Raw genomic sequence first — 21,513 nt, forward strand, 5'->3', positions numbered from 1 at the left:
AATGCCTAGTTACGGCACTGGGTCACATGTTCCAGGTCACCCAGCAGGTGGACAGGGAGAGTTCACCATCTGTCACATTTTCCAGAGCACAATGGTGATGCATTGTAAATGGCAGGCAGACATTTTGATGCATAACTCTGAAACAAAGCAACCAATTACAATGGCAATATTTTGCTGCAAATCTACGGATGAAGACCTTTAATTTGGTATTTTTGCTCAGGTAATGGCATCATAGAAATATGTCACTCATGAAAGTTATCCTTCTGCTATTGATATATAGATACTGTATTAAATATATGCTGATAATGAGGCGCGTATATTACACACACACAGACACACACATACACACACACACACACACACACACACACACACACACACACACACACACACAGAGGCATGACATACAGAGCTCTGCATACGTGCGGAAATATGCTATATCTCCATGCTAGTTTCCTTTAAATATTCTACGCCCGATTTATATCTCTGCATCAGTCAGCCCAGTCTGTGAGAGGACTGAACGACAATATATGACCCACAGACCACCGGTTACAGCGAGGTATATAACAGGGTTGTGTATAACCTCTTATCATGCTGCGGTACTTTCCCAAATAGTTGTGACATGATGCCCTTTCCTACTGAACCAATCTGTATTGTAGGATCTATTTGTTTTATCTTCTGATATTAATGTCTACTGTTTACTTAGCCTTTCTGGTCTTATAGTGCACACTACAGGCAGCTGCACCAATATTGGAACAAACCAATCAATTACTTTGTGGTCTGATAGGCATAGAGCGGTTACTAGACGTGTGCAAGTGGTGTTATCTCCCATGGTGTACAGCTCTGGGGGCAGTACTGTCACTGTTCCATGTCCCCTTCATCTGGCTTGCAGCGTGCCTGTACAGCTGCCCGGTGCAACCCGAGGATGATCCAGTCAGTGCCACACTCCTCGGTGCTGGCGGCCATGCCCGCTTAGTGCCCTGTCATGATGTCATGTGCTCAGGGGGTGGGGCTAGCACTGGATAGGCAGTGTAAGGGACAAAGTCACTTTCAGCATTACAGACCTGTCACCTGCTCCAGACACATTGATAATCTCCTCTGGTGATATGGGGGCCGCTGGATAATGTACAGCACAGAGGTCACCTCCGGGCACCTGACAGGGAAGAGCAGCAACAAAGATTTTACAAGTAATATAAAAATGTCTGACACTAAACCATACACTACCTCCCAGCTTGAGGTCAGATTAAATCAGGACACATATGGAAGACAACTTGGTCATGTCACAAAGGACGTGCGTAGACACAACCTGGGGGGAAGGGGGCATTCCTAGTAATTCTACAGGACAAGTGGAGAAGTTGCCTATAGCAACCAATCAACTTATAGCTCACATTTACCAAGTACATTCTATAAAGTGATCGGTTGCTATGGGCAACGTCTCCACTCTTTAGTAGGTTTGAAACATCTCCCCCCTTGTGTGCCCTTCATGTAGACAGCACATAACATTTACCTTGTCTGTCAGGTGTAGGGATAGGGTTCCCTCACAGCTGTGACCACACAGCAGGACGCCGTGAGCCCCCAGAGTCACTATAACACAGTGCAGGTTCTCCAGAAGGGGCAACGAGAGGCCGATGGCCGTTTCCACGATGACATCCAGATCACACGGCGGGACATCTGAGGCAGGGAAACAGTGACAGCGGTACTGTAATGGAAATCCTTATCATATAGGCGCTAAGGCGAGAATCCTGACAGTACTTTCATTACTAGCTCATAGATAAAGAATTCTTTTATCAACGATTAAGTGCTGAAAGACATGGGGAATCCAGTTTTACGCCAGTCAATCATTTAAAAAGGTCAATATCATATGCTTGGAAACACTGGGAGGTAAAATCCAGCAGTGATTCACCGGTGTCCGGTGTGAGCGAACACACTGTAATGGGGATTTTATTTTATACGCAGGAGCCATTAACTATGAATGATTCTGTTTATTATTCTTCTCTAAAAAAAAACCTAAATCTCAAATATATGTGTGTGTATGTATTATGACAAGATCACTGGGATAGTGGTGGAAGGCAGGTATATTTGCCCCAGGTTTCTTAGATTTTAATACCCCAGGAATATTGTGTTAGATCTGCTGAGAGCTTTTGGCAAGAACCGGATAAGGGTCCTGGGGTTGGATGTGAGAAGAAAGGGCGGGTTCTGCATCCATTTAGGCCCAGTTTTGGGTCTTAGGGCTTTTAGCCTTACAGAAGGCTAATTAGGGCTCTCAGATGTATGGGTGTGTTAAGTAGGCTGTCAGCCTGATCACTGCTCTCTCACACTGCTTGGGGAAATGGAGAGACTATGGAAACCTGCTCTTGAAATCCAGTGAGCTGTGCCTGGTAAAAACTTACTGTATTTTTTTTCCCCGCGAATATATGCTAAGCAGCAACTATATATACGTACCAGGTGTAACTTACCAAAGTCCACAGCATAGCCTAAGGTCCTGTTGATGGATACAAGTTCCCTTATGTTTGGGGAGATGTACCTCAGAGCCGCCCAGCTGTGTGACGTGAAGGGTTTAGAGGCTTTGTTTATATCTGTGGGTTCGTAACAAACTGCAAAAGATAATTAATCTCTGGTAATATATCATCTTGGGACGGGAATATGACCTGGTCCCAGGACCGTAGTGCTTTTATTAGTACAGTGTATAGTAAAATATTGGAATGTATTATTATAGTACTATAATATGTAACACTGTATCATAAAATATACTGAAGCTAAGGGCCAGATTTAACAACGAGTGACATTTTTGTTATCACTCGTTACTAATCTTAAACGGTGCTCCCACCAATCAGCTCCTATCCGTCATATTTCAAACATATGATGGATAGGAGCTGATTGGCTGGAGCACTATTTAAGATTAGTAATGAGTAATAACCAGAATATCATTAATTGTTAAATCTGCCCCTATATGTTCACTGTTCATTTTTTTTTTTTATACTATGGGGCTCATTTACCAACAGGTGATAAAACTCGCTGCAAATTATAAACCTCATTGTGTATGATAAATGGTGCTCCAGCCAATCAGGTCCCAATTATCATATGTTTGAAAAATGACAGTTGGGAGCCGATTGGCTGGAGCACCATTTATATCATACGCAACAAGTTTTATCACTCGTTAATAAATGGGCTCCTATGTTTCTCAGTATAGGTGTTAGCTACTTGCTCAGTACTACTACAAATTATATATCCTGGACATATTTTACGCAGGGATGAGACAAATATTGGGCAGGGGAAAATAAAAGACAGAGGTGTGGGAGGAGTGATGAAAGATGGTGGAGGTTTGCCTGTTTAATTTTCTCCTGGATACCACGATCTTTTATGGCAGCCACCTTCCGCAAGGCCACGGTGACTGGAGAAGTGGCCTGTCAGCCATGGTGAGAGGAGGAGGGGCCTGTCAGCCATGGTGAGTGGAGGAGGGGGAATGTCAGCCATGGTGAGTGGAGGAGGGGGAATGTCAGCCATGGTGAGTGGAGGAGGGGGAATGTCAGTCATGGTGAGTGATGGAGGGGGAATGTCAGCCATGGTGAGTGGAGGAGGGGGAATGTCAGCCATGGTGAGTGGAGGAGGGGGAATGTCAGCCATGGTGAGTGGAGGAGGGGGAATGTCAGCCATGGTGAGTGGAGGAGGGGGAATGTCAGCCATGGTGAGTGGAGGAGGGGGAATGTCAGCCATGGTGAGTGGAGGAGGGGGAATGTCAGCCATGGTGAGTGGAGGAGGGGCCTGTCAGTCCTGGTGAGTGGAGGAGGGGCCTGTCAGCCCTGGTGAGTGGAGAAGGGGCCTGTCAGCCCTGGTGAGTGGAGCAGGGGCCTGTCAGCCCTGGTGAGTGGAGCAGGGGCCTGTCAGTCCTGGTGAGTGGAGGAGTGGCCTGTCAGTCCTGGTGAGTGGAGGAGGGGCCTGTCAGTCCTGGTGAGTGGGGCCTGTCAGTCCTGGTGAGTGGAGGAGGGGCCTGTCAGTTCTGGTGAGTGGAGGAGGGGCCTGTCAGTCATGGTGAGTGGAGGAGGGGCCTATCACTCATGGTGAGTGGAGGAGGGGCATGTCAGTCATGGTGAGTGGAGGAGGGGCCTGTCAGCCATGGTGAGTGGGTGGAGGAGGGGCCTGTCAGTCATGGTGAGTGGAGGAGGGGCCTGTCAGTCATGGTGAGTGGAGGAGGGGCCTGTCAGTCATGGTGAGTGGGGGAGGGGAATGTCAGTCATGGTGAGTGGAGGAGGGGCCTGTCACTCATGGTGAGTGGAGGAGGGACCTGTCACTCATGGTGAGTGGAGGAGGGGCCTGTCAGTCATGGTGAGTGGAGGAGGGGCATGTCACTCATGGTGAGTGGAAGAGGGGCATGTCACTCATGGTGAGTGGAAGAGGGGAATGTCAACCACGTTACAGGGATTGCAGGAAGGACTACAGGTATCTGCACTTCTTCTTGCAACAGAAAGGCCAGTGACTGGCTCCCGGCAAGACTGCCACATTAATAGCTAGGGGACTAGGTGATGGCACTACCGCCCACGGGAAGGTCCTCACCATATGAAAGTTTAAGGCTACAGGTTAAATGTTTTTATGTTAATTATGTTATACCGAAGTGTATGCTAATATCCACAGTAATTTTTATTATGGGGGGTTATTCCTTATAAAACACTTTTTCTAATCAGCACTGAAGTGATGACATCAGAACTCACTGATTATAAATTATGACATTATTTAAAGGAGTTTACACTTGTGTATTGTATTACATTATATTATATAGTAATATAGTATGGCTATATAGTACAGTGGTGTATCTCCTATATAATAGCCCTATTCTGTGACCTTGTGATTCATTTGCTAATGCTGGGCGGAGTTACAACACTGGGCGGAGTTAGTCAAATGAGTCACAGATCTGGCCAAATCTATAGGAGACTAGGAGCAGAAGCAGATAGCATGGGCATTGGGCATGGCACAGGCAGGGGTGCAGACCTCCCAGCTTTCTGCAGGAGCTTTATCCAGGCAGAAGGAGGGACACACACTCGGCGAAAAGGGGGCGTGGCTTCACGGGAGGGCCCCGTTTTCGTCAGTGAGGGGGCATGCCCAGCGCTCTGTGAGCTGCTGGCATGCTCCCAGGGGCTGATTATGAGTCCGGGGGGCCCAGGGCACTTGTGACAGGGGAGCCCTATCTCATTGCTGTGCCTGCTGTGGGTTGGGGGCGTGGCCTAATCGCGGACCGCGCGGCCACGCCCCCTTATGCAAATTCCTATTTTTATTTCTATTATTTTATGGGATTTTGGCCCCTCAGCTAGGGGTAAATCCAGAGGAGGTGGTCGCTCCCCCCTACACACCCGCACAGGCAGAAGAAAGCAGGGAGACTGCTGCCTCCCTGCAACACCACAGACCTGCCAATATGCAGCAGCGTGTGCTGACTGTAGCACAATGCTGCCGCTGTTGCTGGCAGGACGGGGGGGGGGAGCTTCTGAGCCGGAACAGAGCTACTCCAGCCGGGGGGCCCCCTAAAACTGTGGGGCCAACGTTACGTATCCCCTGCCCCCCCCCACCTTAATCCGGCTCTGCTGCTGGAACCCCCCCATTAATCCGTACCCCCTGATGCCCCCTCTCCCTCTGTCTCCACTATTCACCGCTGCTCTGCTAAGCAGAACAGCGAGTACAGGAGCTTTCTCTGACGTCCTAAGTGGATGCTGGGGACTCCGTCAGGACCATGGGGATTAGCGGCTCCGCAGGAGACAGGGCACAAAACTAAAGCTTTAGGATCAGGTGGTGTGTACTGGCTCCTCCCCCTATAACCCTCCTCCAAGCCTCAGTTAGGTTTTTGTGCCCGTCCGAGCAGGGTGCAATCTAGGTGGCTCTCTTAAGGAGCTGCTTAGAAAAAGTTTTTAGGTTTATTATTTTCAGTGAGTCCTGCTGGCAACAGGCTCACTGCATCGAGGGACTTAGGGGAGAGAAGTTCAACTCACCTGCGTGCAGGATGGATTGGCTTCTTAGGCTACTGGACACCATTAGCTCCAGAGGGAGTCGGAACACAGGTCTCACCCTGGGGTTCGTCCCGGAGCCGCGCCGCCGACCCCCCTTGCAGATGCTGAAGATTGAAGGTCCAGAAACCGGCGGCAGAAGGCTCTTCAGTCTTCTTGAAGGTAGCGCACAGCACTGCAGCTGTGCGCCATTGTTTGTCACACACTTCTCACCAACGGTCACGGAGGGTGCAGGGCGCTGCTGGGGGCGCCCTGGGCAGCAATGTAAATACCTTTTATGGCTAAAAAATACATCACATATAGCCCTTGAGGCTATATGGATGTATTTAACCCCTGCCAGATATTACAAACTACGGGAGAAAAGCCCGCCGGAATAGGGGGGCGGGGCTTATTCTCCTCAGCACACAGCGCCATTTTCCTGCTCAGCTCCGCTGTGAGGAAGGCTCCCAGGACTCTCCCCTGCACTGCACTACAGAAACAGGGTAAAACAGAGAGGGGGGGCACTTTTTATGGCGATATTTTATATATTTAAGCTGCTATAAGGATACAACACTTATATAAGGTTGTTCCCATATATATTATAGCGCTTGGGTGTGTGCTGGCAAACTCTCCCTCTGTCTCCCCAAAGGGCTAGTGGGGTCCTGTCTTCGATAAGAGCATTCCCTGTGTGTCTGCTGTGTGTCGGTACGTGTGTGTCGACATGTATGAGGACGATGTTGGTGTGGAGGCAGAGCAATTGCCGGTAATGGTGATGTCACCCCTCAGGGAGTCGACACCGGAATGGAAGGCTTTGTTTATGGAATTACGTGATAATGTCAGCACATTACAAAAATCAGTTGACGACATGAGACGGCCGGAAAACCAGTTGGTACCTGCCCAGGCGTCTCAGACACCGTCAGGGGCTGTAAAACGCCCTTTACCTCAGTCGGTCGACACAGACCCAGACACGGACACTGAATCTAGTGTCGACGGTGAAGAAACAAACGTATTTTCAAGTAGAGCCACACGTTATATGATCACGGCAATGAAGGAGGCTTTGCATATCTCGGATACTGCAAGTACCACAAAAAGGGGTATTATGTGGGGGGTGAAAAAACTACCTGTAGTTTTTCCTGAATCAGAGGAATTGAATGATGTATGTGATGAAGCGTGGGTTAACCCAGATAGAAAAGTGCTAATTTCAAAAAAGTTATTGGCATTATACCCTTTCCCGCCAGAGGTTAGGGCGCGCTGGGAAACACCCCCTAGGGTGGATAAGGCGCTCACACGCTTATCAAAACAAGTGGCGTTACCGTCTCCTGATACGGCCGCCCTCAAGGATCCAGCTGATAGGAGGCTGGAAACTACCCTAAAGAGTATATACACACATACTGGTGTTATACTGCGACCAGCCATCGCCTCAGCCTGGATGTGCAGTGCTGGGGTGGTCTGGTCGGATTCCCTGACTGAAAATATTGATACCCTGGATAGGGACAGTATTTTATTGACTATAGAGCAATTAAAGGATGCTTTTCTTTATATGCGAGATGCTCAGAGGGATATTTGCACTCTGGCATCGAGAGTAAGTGCGATGTCCATATCTGCCAGAAGAAGTTTATGGACACGACAGTGGTCAGGTGATGCGGATTCCAAACGACATATGGAAGTATTGCCGTATAAAGGGGAAGAATTATTTGGCGTAGGTCTATCGGATCTTGTGGCCACGGCAACTGCCGGAAAATCCACCTTTTTACCTCAGACCCCCTCCCAACAGAAAAAGACACCGTCTTTTCAGCCGCAGTCCTTTCGGTCCTATAAGAACAAGAGGGCAAAAGGACAGTCATATCTGCCCCGGGGCAGAGGAAGGGGTAAGAGAGGGCAGCAAGCAGCCCCTGCCCAGGAACAGAAGCCCTCCCAGGGTTCTGCAAAGCCCTCAGCATGACGCTGGGGCTGTACAAGCGGACTCAGGAGCGGTGGGGGGTCGACTCAGGAATTTCAGCGCACAGTGGGCTTGCTCACAGGTGGACCCTTGGATCCTGCAGGTAGTATCTCAGGGTTACAGGTTGGAATTCGAGAAGTCTCCCCCTCGCCGGTTCCTAAAGTCTGCTTTGCCAACGTCTCCCTCAGACAGGGCGACGGTATTGGAAGCCATTCACAAGCTGTTTTCTCAGCAGGTGATAGTCAAGGTACCCCTCCTACAACAGGGAAAGGGGTATTACTCCACGCTATTTGTGGTACCGAAGCCGGACGGCTCGGTAAGACCTATTCTAAATCTGAAATCTTTGAACCTGTACATACAAAAATTCAAGTTCAAGATGGAATCACTCAGAGCAGTGATAGCGAATCTGGAAGAAGGGGACTTTATGGTGTCCCTGGACATAAAGGATGCTTACCTGCATGTCCCAATTTGCCCTTCACATCAAGGGTACCTCAGGTTCGTGGTGCAAAACTGTCATTATCAGTTTCAGACGCTGCCGTTTGGATTGTCCACGGCACCTCGGGTCTTTACCAAGGTAATGGCCGAAATGATGATTCTTCTGCGAAGAAGAGGCGTATTAATTATCCCTTACTTGGACGATCTCCTGATAAGGGCAAGGTCCAGAGAACAGCTGGAGGACGGAGTAGCACTAACCCAAGTAGTGCTGCAACAACACGGGTGGATTCTGAATTTTCCAAAATCTCAGTTGACCCCGACAACACGTCTGCTGTTCCTGGGAATGATTCTGGACACGGTTCAGAAAAAGGTGTTTCTTCCGGAGGAGAAAGCCAAGGAGTTATCCGAACTTGTCAGGAACCTCCTAAAACCAGGAAAAGTGTCTGTGCATCAATGCACAAGAGTCCTGGGAAAGATGGTGGCTTCTTACGAAGCAATTCCATTCGGCAGATTCCACGCACGAACTTTTCAGTGGGATCTGCTGGACAAATGGTCCGGATCGCATCTGCAGATGCATCAGCGGATAACCTTATCGCCACGGACAAGGGTGTCTCTTCTGTGGTGGTTGCAGAGTGCTCATCTGTTAGAGGGCCGCAGATTCGGCATACAGGACTGGGTCCTGGTGACCACGGATGCCAGTCTGAGAGACTGGGGAGCGGTCACACAGGGAAGAAACTTCCAGGGAGTATGGTCAAGCCTGGAGATGTCTCTTCATATAAATATATGGGAGCTAAGAGCAATTTACAATGCTCTAAGCCTGGCAAAACCCCTGCTTCAGGGTCAGCCGGTGTTGATCCAGTCGGACAACATCACGGCAGTCGCCCACGTAAACAGACAGGGCGGCACAAGAAGCAGGAGAGCAATGGCAGAAGCTGCAAGGATCCTTCGCTGGGCGGAAGATCATGTGATAGCACTGTCAGCAGTGTTCATTCCGGGAGTAGACAACTGGGAAGCAGACTTCCTCAGCAGACACGATCTACACCCGGGAGAGTGGGGACTTCATCCAGAAGTCTTCCACATGATTGTGAACCGTTGGGAAAAACCAAAGGTGGATATGATGGCGTCTCGCCTCAACAAAAAACTGGACAGGTATTGCGCCAGGTCAAGAGACCCTCAGGCAATAGCTGTGGACGCTCTGGTAACACCGTGGGTGTACCAGTCAGTGTATGTGTTTCCTCCTCTGCCTCTCATACCCAAAGTACTGAGAATTATATGGCAAAGGGGAGTAAGAACGATACTCGTGGCTCCGGATTGGCCAAGAAGAACTTGGTACCCGGAACTTCAGGAGATGCTCACGGAAAATCCGTGGCCTCTACCTCTAAGACGGGACCTGATTCAGCAGGGACCGTGTCTATTCCAAGACTTACCGCGGCTGCGTTTGACGGCATGGCGGTTGAACGCCGAATTCTAAAGGAAAAAGGCATTCCAGAAGAGGTCATTCCTACACTGGTTAAAGCCAGGAAGGAGGTGACTGCACAACATTATCACCGCATTTGGAGAAAATATGTTGCGTGGTGTGAGGCCAGGAAGGCCCCCACGGAGGAATTTCAACTGGGTCGATTCCTACATTTCCTGCAAACAGGATTGTCTATGGGCCTCAAATTGGGGTCCATTAAGGTTCAAATTTCGGCCCTGTCGATTTTCTTCCAGAAAGAATTGGCTTCAGTTCCTGAAGTCCAGACTTTTGTAAAAGGAGTACTACATATACAGCCCCCGGTTGTGCCCCCAGTGGCTCCGTGGGACCTGAATGTAGTTTTGGATTTTCTCAAATCCCATTGGTTTGAGCCACTCAAATCGGTGGATTTGAAATATCTTACATGGAAAGTAACCATGCTACTGGCCCTGGCTTCAGCCAGGAGAGTGTCAGAATTGGCGGCTTTATCGTATAAGAGCCCATATCTGATTTTCCATTCGGACAGGGCAGAACTGCGGACGCGTCCTCAGTTTCTGCCTAAGGTGGTGTCAGCGTTTCACCTGAACCAGCCTATTGTGGTGCCTGCGGCTACTAGCGATTTGGAAGATTCCAAGTTGCTGGACGTTGTCAGGGCATTGAAAATATACATTTCAAGGACGGCTGGAGTCAGAAAATCTGACTCGCTGTTTATACTGTATGCACCCAACAAGCTGGGTGCTCCTGCTTCTAAGCAGACGATTGCTCGTTGGATTTGTAGCACAATTCAACTTGCACATTCTGTGGCAGGTCTGCCACAGCCTAAATCTGTCAAGGCCCATTCCACAAGGAAGGTGGGCTCATCCTGGGCGGCTGCCCGAGGGGTCTCGGCATTACAACTCTGCCGAGCAGCTACATGGTCGGGGGAGAACACGTTTGTAAAATTCTACAAATTTGATACCCTGGCTAAAGAGGACCTGGAGTTCTCTCATTCGGTGCTGCAGAGTCATCCGCACTCTCCCGCCCGTTTGGGAGCTTTGGTATAATCCCCATGGTCCTGACGGAGTCCCCAGCATCCACTTAGGACGTCAGAGAAAATAAGATTTTACTTACCGATAAATCTATTTCTCGTAGTCCGTAGTGGATGCTGGGCGCCCATCCCAAGTGCGGATTGTCTGCAATACTTGTACATAGTTATTGTTACAAAAAAATCGGGTTGTTATTTGTTGTGAGCCGTCTGTTCAGAGGCTCCTACGTTTGTCATACTGTTAACTGGGTTTAGATCACAAGTTATACGGTGTGATTGGTGTGGCTGGTATGAGTCTTACCCGGGATTCAATATCCTTCCTTATTGTGTACGCTCGTCCGGGCACAGTATCCTAACTGAGGCTTGGAGGAGGGTTATAGGGGGAGGAGCCAGTACACACCACCTGATCCTAAAGCTTTAGTTTTGTGCCCTGTCTCCTGCGGAGCCGCTAATCCCCATGGTCCTGACGGAGTCCCCAGCATCCACTACGGACTACGAGAAATAGATTTATCGGTAAGTAAAATCTTATTTTCCAACTGCCCCCCCCCCCCCACCGCGGGACACTGCGACCCGCGGGTGGGACAGCGGGACAGACCCCAAAAAATGGGACTGTCCCGCGAAAATCGGGACATTTGGGAGGTATGGGGGTGTGTGAGGGGTATGTCATACAGACAGACGGGCACCGGCTCACTGTGTGCTTGACCCCCCACATCGGCATACTCAGCAGGGTCTCTCTGGTGCGGAGGAGCGTCACTTTCTAGCACACTCCACGCTTCTTAGCTGCAGTTTAGTGGGGCACTTGCCACTGTGCAGGTTCCGTACTGCCTCTGTTATCTCCAGCCCCAGCAACCCCACCGCTAGCTGCAGCACTGCCACCCGCAGTGAGGTGCACCCAGCTCCTTCACACACTTTAGCTGGCGGGTAGCGCTACAGAAATCCGAGCTGCTTGCAGGCTCTGACCCCCTCCTCCCTCCAGCCGCAGCGTCTCCTGGGGGCTAACCAGTCACTCCCAGTCTCCCCTTACCACAGTGCCCGGCAGCTGCGTGAGGTCTGCGGTGTGTGACTGAGGAGGGGGGGAGGGATGCGGACGGGCAGAGGAAGCAGGACTACAGCCTAAGAGAATCAGCCATGCCAAGTCTCCAGCAGCAGCAGATCCCAACAGGTTGGAGTGGAACAGCAGCAGCCAGAAGCAGTGACTCCGGTAAGACACATCTGTCTGTCACCACTGTTTTGTCCCTAATACCAATCTCTCCCGTGCCCTGTGTTCTGTCATGTCCCTGTCACCCCTGGCCTTGCCCTGCCACCCTTATCCTGGCCCTTTCACCCTTATCCTGGCCCTGTCACCCTTATCCTGTCCCTATCATTTCTGTCCTGGCCCCGTCACCCCTGTCCTGGCCCCGTCACCCCTGTCCTGGCCCCGTCACCCCTGTCCTGGCACCGTCACCCCTGTTCTGACCCTGTCACCCCTGTCCTGGCCCCGTCAACCCTGTACTGACCCTGTCACCCCTGTCCTGGCCCTGTTACTGCATACCCTCCAACTACCTTTTATGGCATATACAGTACCCGCAGTGCCTCCAGACCTCTCCCCAATGCACCACACCTCCGCACCTTCCCCTCCACCACATGCGGCACTCCACCCCTCCCCCACATGCTGTGCCTCCAGACCCCCTCCACCACCCGTGGCTCCCACTCCTCCACCCCTTCACCACCCACAGCACCTCCAGGCCCCTTCCACCATTCACCCCCCTTATATATCTCCCCCCACACCTGCCCCCCTCCACCCGCAGCATCTGCAAACACCCTCCTCCATCAGCGGTCCCCCCTCACCCACCCCTCACCCACCAATGGCACCCCCGCACCTGCCCCTCCACCACCTGCAGCACCTCCGGACCTCCTTTCCCATCCGCCGCAACACCCGTACCTGCCCCTACCCTACCCATGGTGCCTGCGGTCCCCTACCCCACCCCCGGCACTCCCGTCCCTTCCCATCCCACAGCACCTCCGGAACCCTTCATCCATCCACAACATCCCCACACCTGCCCCTCTCCCACCCGTGGCACCCCTGCCCCTCCCCCACCTTCAGTGCCTCCGGACCCCTCCCCCATCTGCATCCCCCACTCCTCTGCCCCTCTCCCACGCGCAGCACCTCCCGAACCTTCCCCATCCGGGCCCCACCCCCACTTCTGCCTCCCCTCCACCCGCAGCATCTACAGACACCATCCGCAGTCCCCCCCGCACCCGCTACATTCTGTACATCGTGCCCTGCAGGTGCTGTTCACGCCGTCGCAAGGGGCTGCGCCTCCTTTACCATCGCACGCCCTTTCATTGTGCAATATTTAACCACTAACAAAGGAATGCAGGTAATACTCCATATAATACAAATATTAAACCCCAGAAAGGCATGCAAGGGTTAAGGGGGCGTAGCCCCTTGCGACGGTGTGAAGAGTGCCCGTAGGGCGCGATGAAGCACCTAGTAGTAATATAATTGTGTTTCAGTTAGTAATATTGTAGCATATTATTTAGTGGCATATTATTATTATATAGTTCAGTGTTATATAGTAAAATAGTACAGTGTTATATAGTAATATGGTAGCACATTATATACAGTAGTAATATAGGGCCTAATTCAGATCTGATCGCAGCATCACATTTGTTAGTAAATGGTCAAAACCATGTGCACTGCAGGTGGGGCAGATGTAACATGTGCAGAGAGAGTTAGATTTGGGTGTGGTGAGTTCAAACTGAAATCTAAATTGCAGTGTAAAAATAAAGCAAAGGAGGAAAAGGAAAAGGCTGCGCTAATGGTGTTATTAGTAGAACATATTTGCTTTCCTTTGAGAAAGTCACGTGATTCGTGACGAAACGCGTTAGCCTCCTCCCACTTTATACTCTGACATTGATTGTTACACCGGCTCTGCTCACTAACGGGGACGCTCCCCGCCACTTACCAGAGGACTCTCCTAATCACCAGAAGCTGTTCCGTCTAGCGCTATCACACAGCGCATTCCCCGCTGCCAGCGGCTACCTGCTCCTGGCCAGAGGTTATTCCCGGCAACTAACGGCGGCTCCGGCCAGCGCTAAACATACAGCGCATCTCCCTGCTGTCAGCGGCTGTCTGCTCCCGGTCAGAGGATATCCCCGGTAATTGACGGCGGCTCCGGCCAGTGCCAACATACAGCGCATCTCTCGGCTGCTAGCGGCTGTTATTACCTGCAACCAACGGTAACTCTGGCAAGCATTACTGCACGGCGCTCTAACCATCAGCGTCTGTCGACAGCATCTCCTATTCCTTCATTTAGCGGGCATATTAAAGGATTTCTACCAGCCCGCAGTGGATCATAGGAACGTCTGGATTATATCACACAGGAGCAGCCATAGTTAGAGCAATTGTGCTCATTCTTTTCTCTTCGTCAATATAATCAGTGGGCTCCAGTGGACTTCACCGAGGACGCTCGGTTATTAGCCCAAGAGAGGTAATTATATACATCTTATTTAATTGCTGCCGGGACTTCCATGATCTGACAGCCTCAAAAGTGCATGTTGCCTCTGCACTTATAAGAAAGCCTGCAGACTATCTATCACTCATACAAAGATCAAAAACCTTGGAGTGATACAATTCTAGTGAGCAGTTATAATTACTCTATATTTTTAACAATGTTACCAATCTCTACTGCATTGATTCAATAATTTTAGATACTATAATAACAAATTCATCTGTGGATACTGTGTTTTGTTTATTAAAAAATATGCATAGCTCTTTCAGAGTATATACAAATGTATAACTTTTTACAAAGTTTTATTGGTGTGTTATTGATTTAATAAAAAAAATTTTTTTTTATATATTAATTTCGTTTGTCAGCTCTCCACAAATATGTTCTACTAATAACACCATTAGCGCAGCCTTTTCCTTTTCCTCCTTTGTGTACAATCTTAAGGCACATACACAGTGCCTTATTGGGCAGCGCTTTGGTGTTATTAAAAACAGATTCCTCAAAATTAGGCGCTTAAAGCAGATTTTGTTCTAGTCTAGTAAAAATAAAGCAACCATTTTTACTTAGGACTTCTTTGGCCGCTACTCATTCATGATATGATTATACTTGTATTGTTTTCCCCATTTGTCCCCCCCCTGTCTGTCTTCTTTACTGACCTCTCGGGTATACTGATGTCCTGTGAATCCTCAGGTAAAATTGTATGCTTAGCCTTAGGTATATGGTGATTTCTTATGCTAAGACGCACGTCGGTAATGTTTTCATCATTTCCTAGACCTCATGTAGGTTAAGATTGTTTATCCTTTACCTCTTACTCAAGCCTACAAGTACCGACTATGTATCTCTGGTTTCACTGATGTGGCTTAAAAGCACCTTACGATGGATTATTGTAACTATACCGGTTTCTCTCCGGTTTCTGGTATGTCTGTATCATGAAGGTCTTCCCTGTTCTTGTATTTCTATAAAAAATCTAATAAAAATTGTTGAATTAAAAAAAATAAAAAATAAAGCAACCAGTATTTACCCTGCACAGAAACAAAATAACCCACCCAAATCTAACTTTCTCTGCATATGTTACATCTGCCTCCCATGCAGTGCACATGGCTTTGTCCATTTGCTAACAAATTTGCTGCTGCGATCAGATCTGAATTAGGCCCATAGTACAGTGTGATATAGTAATATGGTAGCATATTATATGGTATAGTGGTATATAATAACATAGTTGTGTATCAGTAATATAGTAGCATATTATATAGTGACATATTATATAGTAATATAGTAGAGTGTTATATAGTAATATAGTAGCACATTATACATTATTATAGTATAGTGTTTTAAAGTACCATAGTTGTCTATCAGTAATATAGTAGCATATGAAATAGTGACATATATATTCAATTAGGGTCGGATCCATTCCGACATGCATTTGTCGGAATGGATCCGACAACACCTATTCAATCCCATCTCAATTCAACTTTTAAAAAAAGTCGAATTGAGATGAGACCTGTGAGCGGAGGAGAGGGGGGAGAGCCGCGGGCAGACGGAGGAGAGCAGCGCTGCAGAAGGATGTCTCACAGCCGCCAGACCTCACGGCAGTGTCCACCCGGCTCCAGCAAGCGTGACCTCACTTGCTGGAGCTGGGTGGATGCTGCCATGAGGGGCGCGGCTGTGACACATCCTCCTGCAGCGCTGTGTTGTAGCGCTGGTCTCCCCTGTATGCCCGCGGCTCTCCCCCCTCTACTCCTCTAAGGTCCCTCATCTCAGTCCGACATTTTTTTATGTCGGACTGAGATGGTCGGAAACGGGGCCAAATCCTGTCGAATTTGGCCCCGTTTCCCTCAAAAGTACGTGAATCGGCAGCTGTACCGCCAATTCACGTACTATTCGACAAGTAGAATTCCCAGACTTGTCGAATAAAAACAGCTGGGATTGAATAGAACGAATGACGATTTGACCTTAAAAGGTCGAAGGCAGACGGCAGCTTTCGACCCTAATTGAATATACCCCTTAATATAGTATATAGTACAGTGTGATATAGTAATATGGTAGTATATTATATAGTACAGTTGTATACAGTAATGTAGTTGTGTATCAGTCAGTAATATAGTAGGATATTATATAGTGACATATAGTATTATAGTACAGTGTGGTATAATAATATGGTAGTATCTCCTATTATTAGCCCAGATCTGTGACTTTGTGCTTCATTTGCTAACGCTGGGCAGAGTCACAACACTGGGCGGAGTTAGTCAAATGAGTCACAGATCTGGGCAAATCCATAGGAGCAGAAGGGGTGCATACCTCCCAACTTTCTTCAGACAGACAGGGGTGCAGCATACCTCCCAGCTTTATTCAGGCAGAAGGAGGAACACACACACACACGCTGCAAAAAGGGGCGTGGTCAACGGGAAAGGGGCGTGGCTTAGCGGAGGATACACGATCATGAGCTACGCCCCCTTTTCGTCAGTGAGGGGGCATGCCCAGCGCTCTGTGAGCTGCTGGCATGCCCCAAGGGGCGGATTATGAGTCCGGGGGACCCTATCTCATTGCTGTGCCTGCTGCTGGTTCGGGGGCGTGGCCTAATCGCGGGATCCGTGATCACGCCCCCTTATGCAAATTACGGGAATTGTTTTTTTTTTTAATTGGGATTTTGGCCCCTCAACTAGGGGTAAATCCAGAGGGGGTGGTCACTCCCCCCTACACACCCGCAGAGGCAGAAGAAAGCAGGGAGGCTGCTGCCTCCCTGCAACACCACAGACCTGCCAACACGCAGCAGCGTGTGCTGACTGTAGGACAATGCTGTTGCTGTTGCTGGCAGGACGGGGGAGCTTCAGAGCTGGGACAGGGCTACTCCAGCCGGGGTGCCCCCTAAAACTGTGGGGCCCGTGGTACGCGCCCCCTGGGGCCCCCCCCTTCATCCGGCTCTGCTGCCGGACCCCCCTTAATCCGTACCCCCTGATGCCCCCTCTCCCACTGTCTCCACTAAATAGACGCTGTGTGCATGCGCAATGCTTCTATTCCGCGCTGCCCTGCTAAGCAGAGCAGCGAGTACAGGAGCTTCCCAACTGTCGTCCCCCCCCCCCCCCCACGCGGGACACAGCGGCCCGCGGGTGGGACAGCGGGACAGACCCAAACAAATGGGACTGTCCCGCAAAAATCGGGACAGTTGTAGGTATGGGGGGGGGGGGTGAGGGGGTATGACGTACAGGCAGACGGGCACCGGCTCACTGTGTGCTTGACCACCCACATCAGCATACTCAGCAGGGGCTCTTTGGCGTGGAGGAGCGTCACTTTCTGGCACACTCCACGCTTCTTAGCTGCAGTTTTGTGGGGCACCTGCCGCTGTGCAGGTTCCGTATTGCCTCTGTTATCTCCATCCCCGGCAACCCCACCGCTAGCTGCAGCGCTGCCGCCCGCAGTGAGGTGCGCCCAGCTCCTTCACACACTTTAGCCGGCGGGCAGGGCTGCAGAAATCTGCGCTGCTTGCAGGCTCCGACCCCCTCCTCCCTCCAGCCGTAGCATCTCCTGGGGGCTAACCAGTCACTCCCAGTCTCCAATTACCACAGTGCCCGGCAGCCGCGAGGTCCGCGCCGCGTGCATGCTATGAACCCCTCCTCCCTCCAGCCGCAGCGTCTCCTGGGGGCTAGTCAGTCACTCCCAGTCTCTCCTTACCACAGTGCCCGGCAGCCGCGCGAGATCCGCGGTGTGTGCCTGAGGAGTGGGGGGAGGGATGCGGGCGGGCGGGCAGAGGAAGCAGGTCTCCAGCCTGAGAGAGTCAGCCATGCCAAGTCTCCACCAGCAGCAGATCCCAACAGGTTGGAGTGGAACAGCAGCAGCCAGCAGCAGTAACTCCGGTAAGACACATCTGTCTGTCACCACTGTTCTGTCCCTAATACCAATCTCTCCCGTGCCCTGTGTTCTGTCATGTCCCTGTCATCCCTGGCCTTGCCGTGTCACCCCTGGCCTTGCCCTGTCACCCTTCTCCTGGCCCTTTCACCCTTATCCTGGCCCTTTCACCCTTATCCTGACCCTGTCACCCCTATCCTGGCTCTGTCACCCCTGTGCCTGCCCTGTCACCCCTATCCTGGCCCTATCACCCCTGTGCTTGCCCTGTCACCCCTGTGCTTGCCCTGTCACCCCTATCCTGGCCGTCACCCCTGTCCTGGTCCTGCCGCCCCTACCCTGGCCCTGTCACCCCTATACTGTCCCTGTCATTTCTGTCCTGGCCCCGTCACCCCTGTCCTTGCCCAGTCACCCCTGTCCTGGCCCCATCACCCCTGTTCTGACCCTGTCACCTCTGTCCTGGACCCTTCACCCCTGTTCTGACCCTATCACCCCTGTCCAGGCCCTGTTACTGCATACCCTCCGACTACCTTTTTGGCAGGTACAGTACCTGCAGCACCTCCAGACCCCTCCCCAATGCACCACACCTCCGCACCTTCCCCTCCACCACATGCGGCACCTCACCCCTCCCCCACATGCTGTGCCTCCAGACCCCCTCCACCACCCGCGGCTCCCACTCCCCCACCCCTCCACCACCCACAGCACCTCCAGACCCCCTCCACCATCCACCCCCCATATATGTCTCCCCCTACACCCGAAGCATCTGCAGACACGCTCCTCCATCCACCCCCCAAATATGTCTCCCCCCACACCTGCCCCCCCCTCCACCCGCAGCATCTGCAGACACCCTCCTCCATCCGCGGCCCCTCCCTCCCCCACCCATGGCACCCCCGCACCCACCCCTCCCCCACCCGCAGCTCCTCCCGACCCTTCCCCATCCGGGCCATCCCGCTTCCGCCCCCCCTCCACCCACAGCATCTACAGACACCCTCCGCCATCCGCAGTCCCCCCCGCACCCGCTACATTCTGTACATTGTGCCCTGCAGGTGGTGTTCACGCCGTCGCAAGGGGCTGCACCTCCTTCACCATCGCACTCCCTTTCATTGTGCAATATTTACCACTAACAAAGGAATGCAGGTAATACTCCATATAATACAAATATTGACCCCCAGAAAGGCATGCAAGCGTTAAGGGGGCGTAGCCCCTTGCGATGGTGTGAAGAGCGCCCATATGGCGCGATGAAGCACCTAGTATTATATAGTACAGTGGTATACAGTAATTTAGTTGGTAATATAGTAGGATATTATATATTGACAAATTATATAGTAATATAGCACAGTGATATCGTAATATGGTAGTATATTATATAGTACAGTGGTATACAGTAATGTAGTTGTGTATAAGTTGGTAATATAGTAGGATATTATATAGTGACATATTATATAGTAATATAGCACAGAGTGATATAGAGTAATATGGTAGTATATTATATAGTAATTTAGTTGTGTCCGTAATATAGTAAGATATAATATAGTGACATATTATATAGTAATATAGTACAGTGTGATATAGTAATATGGTATTATATAGTACAGTGGTATACAGTAATGTAGTTGTGTATCAGTGATTATATAGTGACATATTATATAGTAATATAGTACAGTGATATTGTAATATAGTAGTATATTATATAGTGACATAGTATTATAGTACAGTGTGATATAGTAATATAGTAGTATATAGTAATTTAGTTGTGTGCCAGTAATATAGTAGGATATTATATAGTGACATAGTATTATAGTACAGTGTGATATAGTAATATGGTAGAATATTATATAGTAATTTAGTTGTGTGTCAGTAATATAGTAGGATATTATATAGTGACATATTATATAGTAATATAATACAGTGTGATATAGTAATACGTTAGTATATTATATAGTAATTTAGTTGTGTGTCAGTAATATAGTAGGATATTATATAGTGACATATTATATAGTATTATAGTACAGTGTGGTATAGTAATATGGTAGTATATAGTAATTTAGTTGTGTGTCAGTAATATAGTAGGATATTATATAGTGACATATTATATAGTAATATAGTACAGTGTGATATAGTAATACGTTAGTATATTATATAGTAATTTAGTTGTGTGTCAGTAATATAGTAGGATATTATATAGTGACATATTATATAGTAATATAGTACAGTGTGATATAGTAATACGTTAGTATAGTATATAGTAATTTAGCTGTGTGTTAGTAATATAGTAGGATATTATATAGTGACATATTATATAGTAATATAGTACAGTGTGATATAGTAATACGTTAGTATAGTAATTTAGTTGTGTGTCAGTAATATAGTAGGATATTATATAGTGACATATTATATAGTATTATAGTACAGTGTGATATAGTAATATGGTAGTATATAGTAATGTAGTTGTGTCAGTAATATAGTAGGATATTATATAGTGACATATTATATAGTAATATAGTACAGTGTGATATAGTAATACGTTAGTATATTATATAGTAATTTAGTTGTGTGTTAGTAATATAGTAGGATATTATATAGTAATACTGTGACTTGTTATGTAGTAATTACCATAGTAGCTCCAGGGACGGGGCATAGTAATTCCTGACTACTGCCAGACGGCAGCGGGTTCCCCTGTAATCCTATCTGGCTCTGGGGCTTAGAACTAGAGATGTGGATTGCTGAGTGTATGATGCAAGTGAGTAAATGCCAGAGATACCCTGGATAGACGCCTGGCACACCGACCTGGCACAGAGTGCTCCTGGGCGATCCCACACACGTACTGGATGGTAGACACTGACACATTCCCGTCTATGCACAGCAGTCTCGCCCTGCGGAGACTGTCTGCAAACTGAGACACCTGGCAGGGAGCAAAGATCTTACGTCAGAATATGAGACCCAAAGTCTAACCTGCTGCACTTATTACATTCACCTGCAACATACATGCCGGACAGGAACCTACCTACATGAGCTGCTTATGTACCATAATTGTGTTATTGCACCGTGCCTGGCTACTCTCCTGCAATGTGTGATGGAGACCTCTGGCTGATATCACTGTGGTACCTGGACACAGGTGAGCACCGCAGGACACAGAACACTGCGGTACCTGGACTCAGGTGATCACCCCAGTACGTATAGCACTGCGGTACCTGGACTCAGGAGAGCACCCCAGAACGTATAACACTGCGGTACCTGGATACAGGTGAGCACCCCAGAATGTATAACACTGTGGTACCTGGACTCAGGTGTGCACCGCAGGACATAGAACACTGTGGAACCTGGACTCAGGTGAACACCCCAGGACGTATTACATTGTGGTACCT

At 49.3% G+C, this 21,513-nt stretch overlaps 1 protein-coding gene across 6 annotated transcripts in view; it reads right to left on the reverse strand.

Moving 5' to 3' along the window:
• LOC134933611 (uncharacterized) overlaps positions 1–21,513 on the reverse strand; it is a 77,261-nt gene that overhangs the window by 3,156 nt on the left and 52,592 nt on the right. For 4 of the 6 annotated variants that reach the window (XM_063928950.1, XM_063928952.1, XM_063928948.1 and 1 more), the window contains 4 exons: positions 20,936–21,050; positions 2,443–2,594; positions 1,508–1,699; positions 1,065–1,153 (listed from right to left, as the gene is read on the reverse strand). In XM_063928950.1, the coding sequence (XP_063785020.1) occupies positions 1,065–1,153; positions 1,508–1,699; positions 2,443–2,594; positions 20,936–21,050 (548 nt within the window). Of the gene's footprint in view, positions 1–1,064; positions 1,154–1,507; positions 1,700–2,442; positions 2,595–20,935; positions 21,051–21,513 lie in introns of those variants that run through there. The other 2 variants (XM_063928949.1, XR_010179743.1) reach the window with 2 other exon arrangements.

This window comes from Pseudophryne corroboree, chromosome 6 (assembly GCF_028390025.1).
Source record: "Pseudophryne corroboree isolate aPseCor3 chromosome 6, aPseCor3.hap2, whole genome shotgun sequence".
NCBI lineage: Eukaryota > Metazoa > Chordata > Amphibia > Anura > Myobatrachidae > Pseudophryne > Pseudophryne corroboree.